Source organism: Oncorhynchus tshawytscha, linkage group LG02, assembly GCF_018296145.1.
Source record: "Oncorhynchus tshawytscha isolate Ot180627B linkage group LG02, Otsh_v2.0, whole genome shotgun sequence".
NCBI classification, from domain to species: Eukaryota; Metazoa; Chordata; class Actinopteri; order Salmoniformes; family Salmonidae; genus Oncorhynchus; species Oncorhynchus tshawytscha.
Genome location: NC_056430.1, coordinates 20357372 through 20376003, shown reverse-complemented (window position 1 = coordinate 20376003; position 18632 = coordinate 20357372). Strand labels below are relative to the sequence as shown.

The following is an 18632-nucleotide window of genomic DNA, read 5'->3' as shown; positions in this document are numbered from 1 at the left end:
GATTCGAGTCCTCTGGACTCGCGATAAACTTATTTTAAAATAACTGCAATACTGCAATGGTTGCAACCAACCTGATGATAACGAGTGAAAACTACAATCCTACTGTACACTTTGTAATGCTCTTCCTCCTCGAGTCAAATAACATATACAAAGCCGATAATTATTATAATGTTGTAATCCTACATTAAATGTACACGTCCATGTCATATTGCCTATGCAATATGATTATTAGGCAATAGCAGTGTCTTTTGTGCAAGTCTGACAAAATAAATAGCTCCATATTAAATTCATAATCTTAATTTTCAAACTGTTGGCATCCCTTTTCAACACAATACATGTATATCTACATTTCCAAAGGGGGTGGACTCATATGAGATTCGAACCCTTGCCACAATCTGCGACAATTACGTGGTCCAGGCACATTACACAGAAAACCTGCCTAAATGACTGCCCCGTAGCACTCACGTTGTTATCCATTAAGTGCTTTGAAAGGCTGGTCATGGCTCACATCAACACCATCATCCCAGAAACCCTAGACCCACTCCAATTTGCATACCGCCCAAACAGACACATATACTCATACTGCCCTTTCCCAACTAGGAGAATGCTGTTCATTGACTACAGCTCAGCGTTCAACACCATAGTGTCCACAAAGCTCATCTGTAAACTAAAAACCCTGGGACTAAACACCACCCTCTGCAACTGGATCCTGGACTTCCTGACGTGCCGCCCCCAGGTGGTAAGGGTAGGCAACAACACATCTGCCACGCTGATCCCCAACATGGGGCCCCCTCAGGGGTGCATGCTTAGTCCCCTCCTGTACTCCCTGTTCACCCATGACTGTGTGGCCAAGCAAGACTCCAACACCGTCATTAAGTTTGTTGACGACACAACAGTACACCTGATCAATGACAACGACGAGACAGCGTATAGGGTCACATGTACTACTTATATCAGTACACTCGTAACTTAAGCATTGTGAAACTCCTATTCAATCAAATAAACCTCACGTAGCAAATAAGGCATTCCTTTTTTTTATTGCTAAAATTCAACTCATTGACCTCGATACAATTTAGCGTTCTGTCACGTGCAAGTAAATTAATTGGCTGATACACATTTTGTGCCAGATAACCTGTATAAATTGAAATAGTTGCTTAGGTTCACAAGTATGGATAGATCCATTGATACTGGGCGCATTTGACTTTGCAGCCACTTTAAAGGCTAGGCAGACTAATCTACAAATCACCTTGCATCATAAATCAATATCATTGTATAACAATTTACCCATGATACATCACGGTTTCTCGAACAGGGCCATTGACTTTATAGTTTAAACCTAATCTAGCATATGACCTGACCTATCACCTTATAATGGCCCACCTGTAGTGACATCACCCCAAAAACAGTACAGCACAGGAGATGTTCTGTCCCTATAACTAAATAAAATAAAAACTAAACTGAAATATTTGTATACAACTCAAACTAAATAAAACAAGTCAGAAAAATTCAAATGAATTTCAGGGAAAAAATGTAGAAATAAAAACAAATATTAAAACGCAAAACTATAATAACCTTGGTATCAAGGTATCCCACAATGACTGGAATGTTTAACAAGTTTATTTGATAAACGATACATTACTCCCTACAGTACAAAAAACACACATTGGAAAATACAGGACAATTCCAGATAACTTACAAACAGCCGGAAGAAACTGTCAACGTCAAGTGTCAGTGCTAAGACCAGCACCTGCCCCAGTGTGGGAGGAAAAGTCCAGAGAACTCAGCACTGTTGATGACCGACCTAACAAGGATGCAAAATTAGTGACTCTGCAAATGTACTGTGGAAGAAAAGAACAGACACATTTGTATACCACATAGAAAGGAACAAACAAGTTTTTTTTATTTTTTTTATCTTTGGTTGCATGCATGTCTAGTTTTGCTCAAAATCATGGATGTATATGAAATAGGGTTTTCATTATTGAAGTAAATCTGGAGACTTGAAATCAAGGTGCAAGTACTACAATCCTAAAAGAGGTAGCAAGTTCACCCTTGGCTTCATTACCCAATCTGACTATTTCCATTCAGAAAACTATCATTACCACTCCAAGACTTCCCTCTCTATAAAACTCCATGGGTTGATTGATCCTGAATACAAATATTTTGGTACTGGTAATGCACCTTGATGTGATTTTGAGCAAATCTGTTTAAAAAAGCAAGTCCTAGCAATTGATCAGGGAGACATATATATACACAGACACACACACTATGTTTCTTTAATATATATAAGTCATGACACAAAAGGCAATCGAGAGATGACCAACATGTAAAAACTTTTTGGTACAGGTAATTGTATAAAAGGCCAATATATTTTATTCTTGCTATGGAAAAACTAATTTACAAGTGAGTTTAAACTCTGGCTATTCATCTTCCTTCCCACCAAGACATCCCAATTTAAAGATATACAGGTAAACTTCTCAGAAATAACCTGCACATCTCCCTTCCGTAATTGGTAAAATACAGAGCCTAAAAAAATGTAATACATGTTTTATTTGGTGGTTTCACATACATCTTCCTCAACAGTATAAGGAACAAAAGTCTCCAAATATATTCTTTCTTGGTCTAAAATAAATGTAGGGTACTCAAATTAATGACCCCAAAAGCAGAGTGTATACAGATTACTGATTGGAAAGGTGGTGTATTGGGGTGGGAAGGAAAGAATGTGGGACTGAAAAGATTTTTCTTCATTAAATTGTCCATGTTTGGCATACACACAGCAACACAAGCATTGGAAGATGTAGTAAACTAAATGTACTCCTCTCCACGGGTCTGTTTCAAATTCCCTTCAGTCCTATTACATTTGCGGTCCTAGTCAGCACAAATACAAAAGCCTTTATTTTTCCATACACTCCAACACAACAAGAACATACAACTGATCAAAACCAATATTTTAAAATATAGTGTCTACCTCAGCACTGCCACCCCTTTCCCACAAACACTTAAACTATGGGGATGAACAATAATAAGCACAAGCATTTCGCTACACTCGCATTAACATCTGCTAACCATGTGTATGTGACAAATAAAATTTGATTTTATTTGATTTAATAAACTAAAAAAATAAAAGTAGTTGACGTTTTAAAATGCATGGTGATAGACACAGGGAAAAGCTTAAAAAAATAGAAAAATAAACTATGCAAAGATCTGCATCATTGCTTGCAAATTTTTGGGGAAGATTTTGCAATATTTGTTGTGTGTATGCTGCAAGTCTCAGTCATAGCAAAGTCTCTGTTCCTCTACACATTTCTTCCTTTGTCATTAAATCCTTTCTCCACTTCAGAGCCATCGGTCCTTATCTCGGGGCAAAAGCACAGTGATGAGATTACCAGGAGACTGGAGTCCAGTATGATGTTTGTATATATTGGTTTCTTAATTGATGAACATTTCTGCTTGAGGGGGAAAAAAAATGTCCCTTTTGAGGAAAAGTGCTTTGTTTTTCCGTTTTGATTGTTCCTCCCATCTAAACCAACACTGCCTCCTGTTCAGCACATGCTCAAACTGTACATCATCTCATGTAGTCTCTCTCTCTACTACCCCCAAATATTCAAAAACAAAAGTAACATTAAGCTCAGGCCGGCTCACAGCTTGTGATGCTGTAAATGTTTCTCTACAACTACGGAAACTAGCCAAAAATATGTATAATAAAAGTAGCTAGGGGAAAAGCAAAGAAAATAAACAAAAAAGACTAATGAAGTAAAAGCTACAATGTGCTTTTTTAATTTGTGTTGCTCTAGAAAAAAAAAAAACAGTCTTGCCTACAGAACTCTCTCTTGTTGATTTTCATCTAGGGTTTCTGCTGCCATTTTGCTTATGTTGCTGGCTGGTTGTGGGTCAACTCACAGATGGGGTGAAGCCAGGATGAGGATGAAGTCTTCCTGGACAGCGAGTAGGGGGGTCACTGGTTCACTGGTCCGTTCTTGCTTTCTTTTGACCAGCAGCCTTACTACAGTGCAGACAAAGCAAAACATGTATTTTTAAAGATAATTTGCCATTGTCGAGTGACCAGTGAGTGATGTGATGTAGGCTAGATGGAACCAGGTACTTACACATCAGGTGAGGACACTGCTGGTCTTTTTGGGGCAGGTTTTGCCGAGGCACCATCTTTGCTGGACTCTGAAAAGGGGGGAGAAATCCATTCAAGAGAAACCGTACTTAAAAACACAACCCAATCAAGTACAACCATAATTATGATTGACAAGACGCTGCTCCATTTGGTTGAACAGCAGAGTTTAAAAAAATAAATAATAATCTTCCCACCTTGCAGCCATCGGACTTGTGTGGCAGGGCCATAGCCCTTCTCGTTGCGCGCGGCAATACGAAAGATGATGGCGGGCTTGGTGGTGTAGTCTATGTGGGCGTTCGAAAGGCTGGTGGACTGCACCAGGCAGGAGGGGTTGGGCCCACAGTACACCCGCATGAAGGCCAGCTGGCCTGGGGTGGAGGTCTTGGGCTCAGCTGTCTGGGTGCTTTGGATAGCCAGGTACACAGAATACTCAATGATCTTCCCTGATGTCACCGAAGGAGGCTCCCAGGTGAGGTGGGCACCATCCGGGCTCTGAGGGGAAAAAGATGGAAGTTGTTTTAATGCAAAACCAGCAAAAATACCATCAACATGCCATCAAAACTAGAACAATTTTACAACTTGTGATTTGTCAAGGGTGTTCTAATACAGTAATTGTTTCATGACTAGTTTGCATAGTTTTACCTTGCTGATTTTGATGGCACAAGGTGCTCCGGGGAAGCCTGGTAGACAGGTCTTGAAAGCAGAGATCTCTGAGAAGGAACCACGACCACAAGCATTGATGCCAGCAACACGGAACTTGTAAGCTGTGCCAGGCTGCAGCTCCATTTTCTTCATCTGGTTATAGTCTGGAATGGCGCCCGAGTCATCCTACAACACACACATCGTTGGTGCTGCACCAAACTCACTGATCTCTAAGCCATAAAGGCATGAATCCATCCATTAAAAAGAATTGGCCCCCTTTCTCTCCCCATTTTCGTGATATCCAATTGCAATCTTGTCTCGTCGCTGCAATTCCCCAACAGGCTAGGGAGAAGTGACGGTCGAGTCATACTTCCTCCGAAACATGACCCGCCTAACCTGGCTTCTTAACAACCGCACATTTAACCCGGAAGCCAACTGCATCGATGTGTCGGAGGAAAAACTGTTCAACTGACAACCGGAGTAAGCCTGCAGGCGCCCGGCCCGTCACAAGAGCGATGAACCAAGTAAAGCCCCCCCTGGCCAAACCCTTCCCTAACCTGGACGCCGCTGGGCCAATTGTACACCGCCCTATGGGACTCCCGGTCATGGCCGGTTGTTACACAGCCTGGGATCGAACCAGTGTCTGTAGTGATGCCTCAGGTACAGCGATGCAGTGCCTTAGACCACTGTGACACTTGAGAGATGAATCCATCGTTGAGGCTTACCTCTACTTGAGAATCATCCCCTGGGATGAAGAAGTGTGTGACCACCATGTTTGTCACCTTAACGATTCCAACATCGAACCACCGGTTCTCTTTTTTTACAAGTGTCTTGATAGGGGCTGGTTGAGTGTATAGCTTCTGTATGACAGAGACAAAAAGGGAGTAAGAACATGCTATGCCATTCAACGTTCCTCTCAAATTCTGATCATCAAACTGGCAGGATAAAAACAGGTCCAATATTGGTACTCACCCCGCCCTCGATGCCATTGGCCACCTCTGCTAGAGAAGCTGCAGGTTGCAGGTTGGCTGGACTGGAAACCGCAAATGTGCTTGAGGGGGCCAGGGCTGCAGAGTCAATAAGACAAGAGAGAGGTCAAGTTAAGACCTGGAAAAACACTAGCAGTAAGAAGGAAAAAAATAATATATAGAGAAAGACTTACTCTCCGTGGAGGTGCGCGGCAGCAGTGATGCCACATCGCTGGAAGCGGCTACAGCCATCTCATTGTGTCCATTGCTCTCAGACGTGGGGTCATTCAGGCTGTCTGCGGGGGCCAGGCCCTCAGTGGGCAGGGCTTGGGTGTTTCCTTGCTGCTGGGCCTGAGCCTGAGCTTCCTGGAGCTGCTGCTGCTGCTGGACCAGGGCTGCCAGCTCTTGCTGGGTCAGAACGATGGGGATTGTGGTGGTCTGCTGTCTGTCCGAGCCAGAATCACCCTCGTCTATGCATGCAGAGAACGTACATTTTGATTGTGAGACTATGGCAGTTGGGGCGGCAGGTAGCCTAACGGTCTAAGACTATTGGGCCAGTAACCGAAAGGTTGCTGGTTTGAATCCCCGAGCTGACTAGGTGGAAAATCTGTCGATGTGCCCTTGAGCAAGGCACTAAACCCTAATTGCTTTGGTAAGTCGCTCTGGATAAGAGCGTCTGCTAAATTACCAAAATGTAAATGGGTAGTGGTTGTCTTCACACACATGTAAAGTCTTGAAATTCATCTCTATAATTTGCCAACAATCTGAGGGCCATACTTACTCATGGTGGCCTGCTGTGCTGCCTGGAGAACTGCCTGGATGGCCCGGGCCTGGGCCTCCTCAGTGGCTGCTGCCTGTGCTGCTGCCTGTGCTGCTGCCTGTGCTGCTGCCTCCGCTGCTGCCTCCGCTGCTGCCTCCGCTGCTGCAGTCACAGCCAGCTCCTCTGCAGACAGACCTGTTCCTATCTGTCCCTCTGACATCAGCTCTGGGGGCAGCCCAGTCTCCATAGAGGTGTCTCCCCCCTCTGTGGCCGCATCAGTCTGCATGGGCTCTTCTGTGGAAACTGCTGCACCCTCAGTGATCGAAGAAATGGACTGGAGATACAAGGGTAGAAATTAGCAAGAGTGAAAATTATTAAAATGGTCAAGATGACTGAATTGTCCATATAATGCATTTATTTTTGGCATTAGTTGTTGATAATTTTCCTAACCATGCCAGTGTATGATTTATAACTAAACCTTTAGCATGACAATTCTGAAATTGCATCAGTAGTCTAGACTGGCAAATTATTGTTAGTGGTTATTTTACAGGTACTGAGGGCCCTGGGGCTGGTGTGGACTGGGTCACAGTAGTGATCGCTCTGCTCTGGATGGTGGCTGGGGTTGTTCCAGATGCAGTAGTGGAGGGAGTCTCTGTACTGCTGGTGCCACCGTCTGCTCCATCTGCTGTAGGACACGCATTAACACAGTCCATGAAATAACCCTAAAACATGATCCTGTTTTTTTTAAATAAAAACACTGAAAACAACAAGTATGTACTCTAGCGTTATACCTGTGGCAGTAGTTGCCGTGTTGGTGGTGCCAGTCTCGTGGGTTTCACAGGGGGGGTCTGAACACACCCCCTGCACCGTCACTGTTCCTGTCTGGTTCCCAGCCATGTTGGAACTGGCCTGGGATGGGGTGTTGGTGGTCCCCGTTTCGTGGGTCTCGCAGGGTGGGTTTGAGCACACTTTCTGCACAGTGTTAGTCTTCCCGTTACCCATGCCGGACGAGGACTGAGTGGCAGTGTTGGTTGTGCCCGTTTCATGTGTCTCGCAGGGTGGGTTAGAGCAAACTGTAAGGCCCACGGCTGGCTGCTTGGGACTCTGCACAGTGCCGGTCTGGGCTGAGCCCATGTTAGAGCGTGCTGTGGCGGGGGTGACGGTGGTTCCGGTGCGCAGGTTCTCTGGTCCCTGGTTGCCTCTGGCGGTTCCGGGGTAAGCAGAGGTGGTTGCCTGAGGGGTAGAGGAGTACAGAGACAATGAGCTACTCTGGACAGTATCCATTTTGTTAGTTCCCATGATGGAGTGGGCGGTGGTTGAGGTGTTTAGTGGTGCCTGTCTCATGGGTCTCTGACGGAGGGCTTGTACACACCCTCATTGCCCCTCCCATGTTGGTGGAAGAGGTTGTTGCGGTGTTGGTGGTTCCAGTCTCGTGGGTCTCACAGGGAGGGTTGGAGCACACCGACATGTTAGCAGACGCAGTGGTGGCTGTGTTGGTGGTTCCTGTCTCGTGGGTCTCACAGGGTGGGTTGGAGCAGACCATAGTAACAGTACCAGGGGCATCCCCGGCCTCAGTGGAGGGCTGCTCAGAGGTGGGGGAGGCCAGGAAGGACACGGGCAGGTCCTGCACTGGCTGGGCCTCAACCCCGCTGGGGGTGGTGATGAGAGTCACCTGGGTTGGCTGGTTCACCGACTACAATGAGAGAATATCAGGTATTGACTGAGAAAACCCATTAAAAAAGTGCTCCACATTGGGCAGCATGGGCACATTGGGCAGCAAATACATAAATTGGAGCTACATCTACATTTCTGTATAAAGAATAGCCCCTAGCCGTCTTACCATGGTGGAGGTGGACAGGGTAGTGACTGTGGTCAGACAGGCCTGGGCCGCTGACACAGTGATGGCCGTAGGGTTGATGACTTGGCTGGGCAGGGTGGCAATGGTGCCCAGGGTGGTGATGGGAGTTGCCAGAGAGGCATTGGCACTGGCTAAACTGCCCCCTGCCAGGCTGGAGGAGACTGTGCCTGTGACTGTCCCCAGGGTGGTGACACCTTGGGGAACAAATAAATCACCAACTCAAAAGGGCAGACACCTGGAACTTGGCCTGAATTTCTTTTACCGCATACTTATTAATTGAACAGACCATTTGCCAACTTCAATCAAGGAGTAATTATGAAATGTCATCCATACCAGTTGTTCCCTTGACAACCAGTGTAGTTACATTGGGCTTGACAGAAGTCATTGTAACCGGGGTGACGAGTCGGACTCCTCCCATGGGTACAGTGCGCAGAATGGTGCCAGGTTGGCCCGGAGCGCCCTTCAAAACCACCTTAAAACCACCAATGGGGAGGTATAATTGAGACACTAGGGGGCACTATAAAACTCCTCTACTGGGGCAAAACATTTGATAGAGCCAAATGTATTAGTAGCACCAATCAGAGCAGATCCTAATATAGTCCACAGAACTACTCAGGCATTTCAACTGCTCCAAAGGCCTTGCTGTAGGAGATGTATCGTATGCGACTACATATAAATGCCATGTGATATTTAAAATGGAAAGTGCACCAATGTAAAAACTGTGAAACATCTTCAACACCTATAAATATTGTACAATTCATATAAATAATATGTATCTGCTACAAGAGGTTGTAAGGGTCATTTCTGTGAGGTACCTGTGTCAGCCCCTGTTGGCCAGTTACAGTGCCAAGCTTAGGCATGGTAGTGATGATTTTGCCTGGAGTGCCAGTGGTCATCATCTTGGTGGTGAGAATGGTATAGGGCATCTTCCCTGTGCTGCTGGTCACTGTTATCAAAACAAAAAATAATAATACCTGTCAGCATATGCTCCCGTTGTATTGTCCTTGAAACATGAAACCATTGGGTTCTGACCTGTGGCTCCAGGCTGGTTCATAATAGCAGACATAGGGATGGTCTTGATGATGGTGGTGCCCTGTTTGGTTGTGGTGGGCGACATGCCGCTGATGTTCAGGATGGTGGGTTTGTTCCCTGTGCCCCCTGCCTGGGACGTGGTGATGATGGTGGTGGGCTTGCCATCTGCTGAAGTCACCAGCTTCAGTATGGTGCCAGCAGGGAGAGAACCCTTAGTCTACGGGAGAAAAAGTGGATTATGAACATGATCGACAGAAAGCCGGCTGAGCCTGTCCATGAAGTATTAGTTAGCTCCTTTTCCTGCCCTCATGCAGATAGCTGACCTGTATGAGCTGTGATAGAGGGTTAGTGGAAACCTGGCCTGTAACAGCTGATGTCTGCACTGGCTTGGTTTGTACCACAGATATCATCTTGCCAAGGCTGGAGATCTGCTGACATAGGAGAGAGACTCAAGTTTATGAGTCACCAGAAAACATCACTGTATTTGGCGTCAGGAGATCAGTGTCTCATGTGAACAACTGAACTGTGAGTGTGGATAGCTACATTATTCCATGCTAACTGACCCTGACAGTTATGCAGATCTATGAACTCAAGCTGTGCTGTTCCTTCTCTGAGTTTTCCACAGCCACATCTTCTATAATGAGTTCATGCCTAGGCCATATAAGAGTCACATGAACACAGGTGGGGGACCAAAAAAATAAATCAAAGTGTGCCAAACTATTACTCAGTTCATGGCATACATATAAAATCCTTAAGTGGGATCGTGTATAAGGAGAGACATTTCTCACACAGCCTTCTTTCTCCCTGTACTCCCTTCCTGTTCCTGTCAAATTCTCTCACCAGAGTGCCGCTGCCTCCCATAGTAAGGGGGCTCTTGACCAGGGTGATTGTCTTGGTGACTCCTCCCACCATGGTGGTAACCACCTGGTGTTGTTGGGCTACGGTGACCGTGCCTGACTTGTGCACAGTGATGATGGGTCGGTTGGGCGAGTTGGGTGATGATACAGTCGCTGTGCCCACCTGAGCTGCAGCAGTCTTCAGCATGCGAGTGGCTGGGTTACTGACCTGGAAGCAGAAAATAGTCAATGTTAAGGTGTCAATTCTAAATTGGGCCTTGACAGACTGCCTGACAAACCCATACATTCTGCCAGCGAGTTTCATTTTCACAGACCGATATTTTACGAGTCTTACCATGAGAGGAGATGACATTTTGACTGTGGTGGAGCCAGCCATCGTTTTGACAAGGGTGGCACCTGCTGGAAGGTTGAGCCCAGTGCCTGAAGAGGGCGGGATCTTTTGTGTTGCTGCTGCAGCTGCAGCCAAAGCTGCCATGCCACTCATCTGAGGGCTATTGCCGATTGGCTTAAAGGAAAACAAATGGTCTTGAGTGAGACAATACTCTCTTGGCATTACTCTTGACAACTTTTTATCCTTCAATAACCAAACCAATTCACAACTGTAAATACCGTTCCTTGGGCAGTCTGGGCAGGAACCATCATCCGAACCCCTGGAGGAAGTGATGTCACAGTGACAGGGGATTTCACAGCCTGGTTGGCTCGCACAGTGACAAGGGAGGTACCTGTGCCAGACTGAGGGGCTGCAACCTTCAAGATGGCTGTCAAATCAACAGAAATGTAAAATGTTCAGTATAGAGCCCTCAAGGCCTTCTTTTTACATACCATTTTGGGCTACGATTATTGAAATAGAATGGGCTGTAGAAGAGAACAATGCAAATTATTTGTGACAATAGTCCACAAATTGGTATGAACAACCTCCATAGAACAAGTAGGACATGCATGGTTTTAACTGGCCCACGAGCTGTGGAGGCAGTCTTTGGGTTTCCGGGGATGTTGGGAAGGAAGCTTGGGGCACCATAGTGATACCTGTGTGTGGTAGGTTCTGAGCAGAGGGAGCCGCTGGGCTTTTGGGCAAGTTCCCCGGTAAAGAAGAGGTGGCGGTGAGGGCCGGGGAGGTGGCAGCAGCGGCAGCTGGGATATCGTACTTCTGCAGCTGCAGCAGGTAGGTGTCTGCGGTGGACACAGCGCCCCAGCTCACCTCCAGGGAGTTGGTGTTGGCACGGACAAGCTGCACTCTCGAGGGAGCGTGTGGCCTCTCTGTAACCAAAAGACAAAATGGTCACATTTCTTATAAGCAATCAACAGAAGCAAAGTAAGCATTACCAATAGCACAGTTGAGCAAATAATGTGGGTTTGCTTTATCAGAGTAACTTAGCAAAATAAAAGGTGACACACCTGTCTCAAGGTACCAGAGGTCTTTACAGCAGACTTGGTTGTTCCATGCTTTACGGTAACCGTCACGGCCACTCCAGACATACAACCTAGAGTTGATGGACACAGAACAATGTCCTGCCCGGGCCCTGGGGATATTGTCCTCCAAGGTATCCATCAACACTGATTCCCAGGCCATGGAGTCTGGGGTAAAAAGAATCATGAGGGTTCAATCTTATTTTCTGACAATAATATAATTTGACCACCAGGTGACACTGCCATTTATCAATAGAAAGGGGGATACCTAGAAATGTCACAGTGAATGGTTTCACTCAGAATGAGCTTGTTGAAGTAGGTCAGTTCATAATGCACAAATCTAGATAAACATTACTCAACAGTATGCAAGGTTAAATGCAGGTACTAGCACCAATAACTGAAAATGGGGAAGACAAACCAAGATTTAGGCAGGCCAGAGTGTTTGTGCACTTCCATTCTTTCTCATGTGTTGCCACCTTCACGTCATCCATAACCAGGGGAACCCATCCCCCAAAAACAAACATCCTACAATGAGAGGCAGACAAAGAAATCAGAAGCAAGCAGTCACCAAATAGGTTACTGCTGAGAGAGATTTAACCGATTGTTATCCCAGACACCGAATTGATAATTTCAACAGGTATTCAGGGAGATCTCACTTGTTTGTGATGGTGATGGCAGAGTGGAGACTCCTGGGCAGAGGCGATGTGCCATTCACCGATGGCTTGGTCCAGGTCAGGTTGTCTGCAGACAGAGCAAGATAATTTAGAAAATAAATGGTCTCTTACTCTAATGAATCGGTCATGTCAAAGGGTTCACTGTTAATAATTTGGTAATACTGTTAACTCAGGAGCCTACCAATGTCAAGAGTCCATAGATCTCCCAGACGACAGCCACTCATCCCTCCATAGATGATAAGGTGAGATTTCTTGCTCTCCTTTTCTGTGTACACTACAGCAGTGTGGCTCTCGCGAGGTGGCGGCAAAACGCCATAAGTAATTGGTATATCCCAGCCTACAACACTGGAGCCAGCACGAAGCTCCAGGGTGTACAGATCATTCAGGTATCTAGTGATGAGAGATTTAAGTCAGAATGTCTTTCCAATTGCTTACTGCCAGTGCTTGACTTGGACTGAAATACACTACAGATCAAAAGTTTTAGAATACCTACTGATTCAAGGGTTTTTCTTTATTTGTACAACTTTATACATTGTACACATCAAAACTATGAAATAATACATGGAATCATGTAATAACCAAAAAAGGGTTAAACAAATCAAAATATATTTTATATTTGAGATTCTTCAAATAGCCACCCTTTGCCTTGACAGCTTTGCACACGCTTGGTATTCTCTCAACCAGCTTCATGAGGTAGTCACCTGGAATGCATTACAATTAACAGGTGTGCCTTCTTAAAAGTGAATTTGTGGAATGTCTTTCCTCAATGCATTTGAGCCAGTTGTGTTGCAACAAGGTAGGGGTGGTATACAGAAGAAAGCCCTATTTGGTAAAAGACCAAGTCCATATTATGGCAAGAACTGCTCAAATAAGTAAAGAGAAACGATAGTTCATCATTACTTGAAGACATGAAGGTCAGTCAATCAGGATAATTTTGGGAAAAAAATAACTTTTAAAGTTTCTTCAAGTGCAGTCGCAAAAACCATCAAGCGCTATGATGAAACTGGCTCTCATGAGGACCGCCACAGGAATGGAAGACACAGAGTTACCTCTGCCGCAGAGGATAAGTTCATTAGATTTACCAGCCCAAATAAATGCTTCACAAACTGCAAGTAACATCTCAACATCAACTGTTCAGAAGAGACTGCGTGAATCAGGCCTTCATGGTCAAATTGCTGCAAAGAAACCACTACTAATGGACACCAACAAGAAGAGACTTGCTTGTGCCAAGAAACACGAGCAATGGACATTAGACCGGTGGGAATTTGTCCTTTGGTCTGGAGTTCAAATGAGAGATTTTTGGTTCCAAGCGCCATGTCTTTGTTAGACGTGGTGTGGATGAACGGATGATCTCTGCATGTGTAATTCCCACCGTAAAGCATGGAGGTGGTGGTGATATGGTGTAGGGGTGCTTGCTGGTGACACTGTGATTTATTTAGAAGTCAAGGTACACTTAACCAGCATGTCTACCATAGCATTCTGCAGCGATACGTCATCCAATCTGGTTTGGGCTTAGTGGGATGATCATTTTTTCCCCTACATGACAATGACCCAACACACCTCCAGGCTGTGTAAGGGCTATTTGACCAAGAAGGAGTGTGATGGAGTGCCGCATCAGGTGACCTGGCCGCCACAATCCACCGACATCAACCAAATTGAGATGGTTTGGGATGAGTCGGACCGCAGAGTGAAGGAAAAGCAGCCGACAAGTGCTCAGAATATGTGGAAACTCCTTCAAGACTTTTGGGAAAGCATTCCAGGTGAAGCTGGTTGAGAGAATGCCAAGTGTGCAAAGCTGCCATCAAAGCAAAAGATGGCTATTTGAAGAAACTCAATATTTTGATTTGTTGAAGACTTTTTTTTACTCAATGATTCCATGTGTTATTTCATAGTTTTGAAATCTTCATTAGTATTCTATAATGTAGAAAAGTACAAATAAAGAAAAACCCTTGAATGAGTAGGTATTCTAAAACTTTTGAATGGTTGTGTAGGTGCCGGTGCTCATTTTGGGTGCTGGTAATGTTTATATTTAGGTGCAGGAGCTCCACAATACTTTAGAGATAATATTATATAAAGAGGAACAGGCGCTTAAGCGGTATAATATTTGAGGAGCCGGTTCTCAGCTCGTGAGCTCCTGCCCAAGAAGTGCTTACTACAAACCATTCCACAGCATTTACATTTGAGTAATTTAGCCGTCTCTAATCATGTGGCTTACAGGAGCAATTGGGCAAATATTTAACCGAGTCGGTTCAGAGATTCAAAACGTTTAACAGCTAGGCTACCTGCCGCCCCATTAGTTTTTCTTGTTACTCCACTGGTCACATTTCACGTCTCCTGCTTACGGCAACTGTACCTAGGGATGTTGTTTTTGGGGTCCTCGCTGTCATTAGCCAGCCCTCCAAACAGGAAGCACTTGTTGCCCACCAGAGAGAAACTGTGACCAAGTCGAGCACAGGGAGGTGGGCCATTTTTGGGAGACTTAGCTTTCAACTTTTTCCATTCCCATCTGCTGGCCTGAACAAGAAAAAGCATACAAGAAAAAATGCAAAAGACGATAGATAGCATGCTGTAATCCAGTAAACATAATAATCTATTCATAAGTACTTAAAAACAGCCATTTTAGCTCTGGTTTTATTGCTACCAATGTTTAGAGCGAGAGTGTGCTGTAAGCATTCTATTACCTGTAGCTCATAGAGATCGTTGCTGTATTTTCCATATTCCACCATTCCACCAAAAACCAGAAGCCGGGTGCCATCACAAACAAAACCGTATGCAGCACATCCAGGGGGAATATCACCACGAACCGCAGGGATAAACCATTGGTTTGTTGCTAGATTAAATAAGTAGAGGTTAGTCTGTGTGTGACAGTGTTGGGTGGTCAAGTGCTAGGTTGGCCTATGATGTGAGGTGTGAAGCGAATGCTCTTTGAGTAAATATTTACTTGAGCACGATCCAAGCATCTCTGACAAATGCAGCCTGCATCTTCAGGCCAGGTCTGTCACCTGAGAAGTGCATGTTGTATATTCTATACATTGTACTTATATCTGAAATAACCCAAAGATGAAAAACAACAACTGAAATGTCAATTGTAATATAATTTCTCCCTCAAAAACTAAACAGACAATAAGAAGAATGTATAGCTGTCCAAATTGACTACATGAGTCACACTAACATAAAACATGGGAATTGCTGCAATCAAATGTCTTTCTTGTGAACAACATTTTCAAATAGTCCTAACTAGCTTTCCTACTCAGGAAAATATCAGTAGTCATGTGAACAGAAATTGCGTGCATCCATTACAACATGCACATGTGATACAGCATAATTTAGTGTTCATAACAATACTCCTGTCGTCCATTTTATTTTAGCGCGCCTTTTTTATTTGTGCGCTTTCAGTTCTGTACCACCAGACGGCGACAGTTTCTCAGGTAATATGTCAGGCTACATTTCCCGCTAAATTATCTTACCTGTGTTGTAGACATGCAATTCATCCACAATTCCTTCATTTCCTCCTCCAAAAACCACCATCAATTCCTTTATAGCAACGGCTCTGTGACCATGTCTTGGCCGAGGCACAGGCCCAGACCATCCTAGAACCCGCTTCCATCGTGGCTGCAGAGTTGAGCCTGTGGTCCCAGACACCATTGAACCAGGAAATGTCATGTCCTCTTCAGATGAAAAAAATAAATAGAGCTAAAAGAGCATTCCAAAACAATATTGACAAGTTCTGATCAGGTCTATTCTTGATACTTGCGAAGTGAAGCCAAAACACATTTTGCAAAGTGAAGACTGCACGTGCAATCGATTGCTGGGACCAACACCGATGCATGTGAAAAATAATATTGTAATTGTAAACTCCAGGGAAGCAGCCATTTTTACTAACGCTTCACAAAAAGGAAAAGCCGGCTATTATTACCACAATACGAACTAAATATAATTATAAATATGTATTCGACACCAGAACTCAAACTGTAACAAAGGTGTATTGTATTTCCTTCTAAATGTCATGTTTTTTGCCGTAGCATTTTGCAGTTAAAACTCTGAAGTAATCAGAGTGCCACTCCATGGGAGCCGCCATCTTGTAACAACCAAACAAACCTCCGCCAGTCTGAAAAATGGCGGAAGAGAATACAAATGAAAGACAAATAATACCGGTGTTAGATTAAACCTTAATTTAGCTACTGCTTCATCAAGAACGTACACCAGCCATGTCCCACTAAAGTCATATTGGTAAATCTGAGGATGAAGTCTACCACAATTAAATACTCGTAAAGCATTTGTAATTAGACCCCTGTTTACTGTGGATTGCTATTTTCATGCTTCTCTGGGAGTCGCCATATTGTCACATTCATTCAATCTGTCGCCGCTTCAGCTTCACATTAACCTTATATACGCCTTTAAATAGGAATCTAATTACAAGTCAGATGCACACCATCACTTGAAATGGGGAATTTTCGCAACACATCAATTACAAAACCGCGCGTCCACAATAGAGTAATGGCTAAGTAGCTAGGTTAACGTAGCCAGCTGGCTACGAGGAAACGGTACTAGTACAGCGTCATGCACCGATTACATGCAATTCAGTTAGATAAATATACATGTATTATATAGCCAGCGTAATTCAATTCAACATATCGTATTCAAATAAGCCGAATTATATTCAATATCATACAACGTGTTGTCAATAATCATGCCGTGTCTGAAATCGGCCTACATTTAAGCTCCCTCAAGAAAAATGGCCGAGCAGTCTGCCACAACAAAACCCCTATAGTCACAAAACCTGATGTCCATAATACGAATTACTTACTTCGTTCGACGCACTATTTCCAATGAGATGATTTCAGGGTCTATTCTTGAATCACTAGTCCAAGTTCATTCGAGTTGTGATTAAGTATTCCCTCTCATGCCTGCCTGGAAGCTGCCATCTTCTTGACAACCAAAAGTGGAGGAAAATACAGCGATTTGGCGTCACCCAAAACAAACATGGCGACTGGTATAGAACCTGTATCAATTAATGCATATGAGAGTAAACTAACCGTGCATTTTCAATTCAAAACAACCTACACCATTTTGTTTGAGATATTTGAAATGGGCATTTACATTTAGACATAGAAACATTTTCTTTAGCTCGTTGGAAGTTATCATACTTGCACAGGCTACATTGTCCCCTACTAAAGATGGCGGCCTACACAACAAACTCATTGCAGATTTCTCTCAGTTTAGTACACGATTAAATAAATATAAGATATGTGCTATTGGTGTTCCCTAAATTACGTATAACAAAACACAAAATCAACTGTGCATTATGAACATTTCATTTTTGGGGACTATACAGTACCATTCAACAACCCAGTGGATGCTAATTGCCATTGCCCCCCACACTTTCAATAAGTGACAAAGCCATGGCGCATTTCCAGGCAGGGTTTACCCAAAGTGGGCCACTGGCACTTTTCAGTGTTCATATACACAGGCTAAAACAGTGGTTAACTAATACCCACCTCACAATGCAACTTGTTTGATTATGCAGAGCTCTTCACAAGTCCTCACTGTCAGCCCTAGCTATGGAAACACAATTTCCTTAGTACAGTACAGTGGTGACACGTCAGGTGGGGCTCTGTTTGGGGCCCCACCTGTTTAGCTAAGGAAGGCTCCAAGTCAGCAGCTTGAGCACACACTTCCTACCGAGCTCTGCATACCAACTTTTGAAAGATAGTGAATGTGTATTATTTTGAACTACCAAATTAATACGTTGTTTGCTAAAAACACCAGGTTATTGATCATTTTTATTATATTTTCCTAAATTTAACAGAGTGCTGACAGAAAGAGATATCTTTTGGCTACCTCCTCAGCTAGCAATGCTCAGGCATCATCCAATGTTGTTACACAGGAGGCAAATTATTGATTGACCACTGCCACAACTATACAGGCCTGGCAGACTCTATGACAGAGATGCCATAGAGAAAATGCTCGGCAACAACGCAACTAAAATCCAAAGCTTAACAAAAACTGTTGCCTTTGCATGCATGGAAATCAAGGATGTTAATAAGAAGAAGGTCGCCCACATCGAAAAGCATGTTGAAAAGGAGGAGGGAAAGATGGTCTTGTGTCAAAGAAGAATCGCGGAACTCGGAAGCTACTCCAGAAGGTGGAATCTGAGACTGTAGGGAGTTCCCAAGGCAGATGAGGAGAATGTGCGGCAAGAGATCATCAAAGTCTGCCGAGCTATCCTACCTGAGGAGAAGGCTAAGCTAACAGATGTTATCGACACTGTACATCGCCTCGGCACGAGAAGGCAGGGTGACTCCAAGCCCAGA

The 18632-nt window shown here is 44.3% G+C and overlaps 1 protein-coding gene across 6 annotated transcripts; it reads right to left on the bottom strand.

Annotated features, from left to right (window-relative positions):
* Positions 1-2257: 2257 nt before the first annotated feature.
* On the bottom strand, positions 2258-17285 carry LOC112219915 (host cell factor 1). 6 transcript variants are annotated; one of them, XM_042294926.1, is made up of 29 exons: positions 17126-17285; positions 15786-15986; positions 15000-15148; positions 14672-14832; positions 12500-12708; positions 12301-12385; positions 12063-12169; positions 11633-11812; positions 11264-11494; positions 10847-10995; positions 10572-10742; positions 10221-10445; positions 9704-9811; positions 9381-9597; positions 9164-9294; positions 8682-8820; positions 8331-8542; positions 7863-8183; positions 7282-7723; positions 7039-7175; positions 6645-6824; positions 6512-6608; positions 5925-6200; positions 5735-5829; positions 5488-5622; positions 4763-4948; positions 4315-4612; positions 4104-4170; positions 2258-4000 (listed from the first exon to the last, which is right to left on the bottom strand). In XM_042294926.1, exons 2-29 carry the CDS (start codon positions 15979-15981, stop codon positions 3961-3963), a joined length of 4944 nt encoding a protein of 1647 aa, XP_042150860.1. In that variant the 5' UTR covers positions 15982-15986; positions 17126-17285; the 3' UTR covers positions 2258-3960. The 6 variants fall into 6 exon arrangements, with proteins under 6 accessions (XP_042150860.1, XP_024237183.1, XP_024237192.1 ...); XM_024381415.2 differs by having other exon boundaries at positions 6512-6824; XM_024381424.2 differs by having other exon boundaries at positions 6512-6824; positions 7039-7172.
* Between the last annotated feature and the right edge of the window lie 1347 nt (positions 17286-18632).

What these genes read in the sequence shown, in the direction of transcription:
- LOC112219915 (XM_024381415.2), bottom strand. Translation starts at nt 15,981, where the DNA reads ATGACATTTCCTGGTTCAATGGTGTCTGGGACCACAGGCTCAACTCTG. An exon ending in ATTGCATGTCTACAACACAG is followed by an intron (nt 15,149 to 15,785) that starts GTAAGATAATTT and finishes TATTTAATCTAG; the next exon opens with CAACAAACCAATGGTTTATC. An exon ending in GGTTGTCAAGGGAACAACTG is followed by an intron (nt 8,543 to 8,681) that starts GTATGGATGACA and finishes TTGTTCCCCAAG; the next exon opens with GTGTCACCACCCTGGGGACA.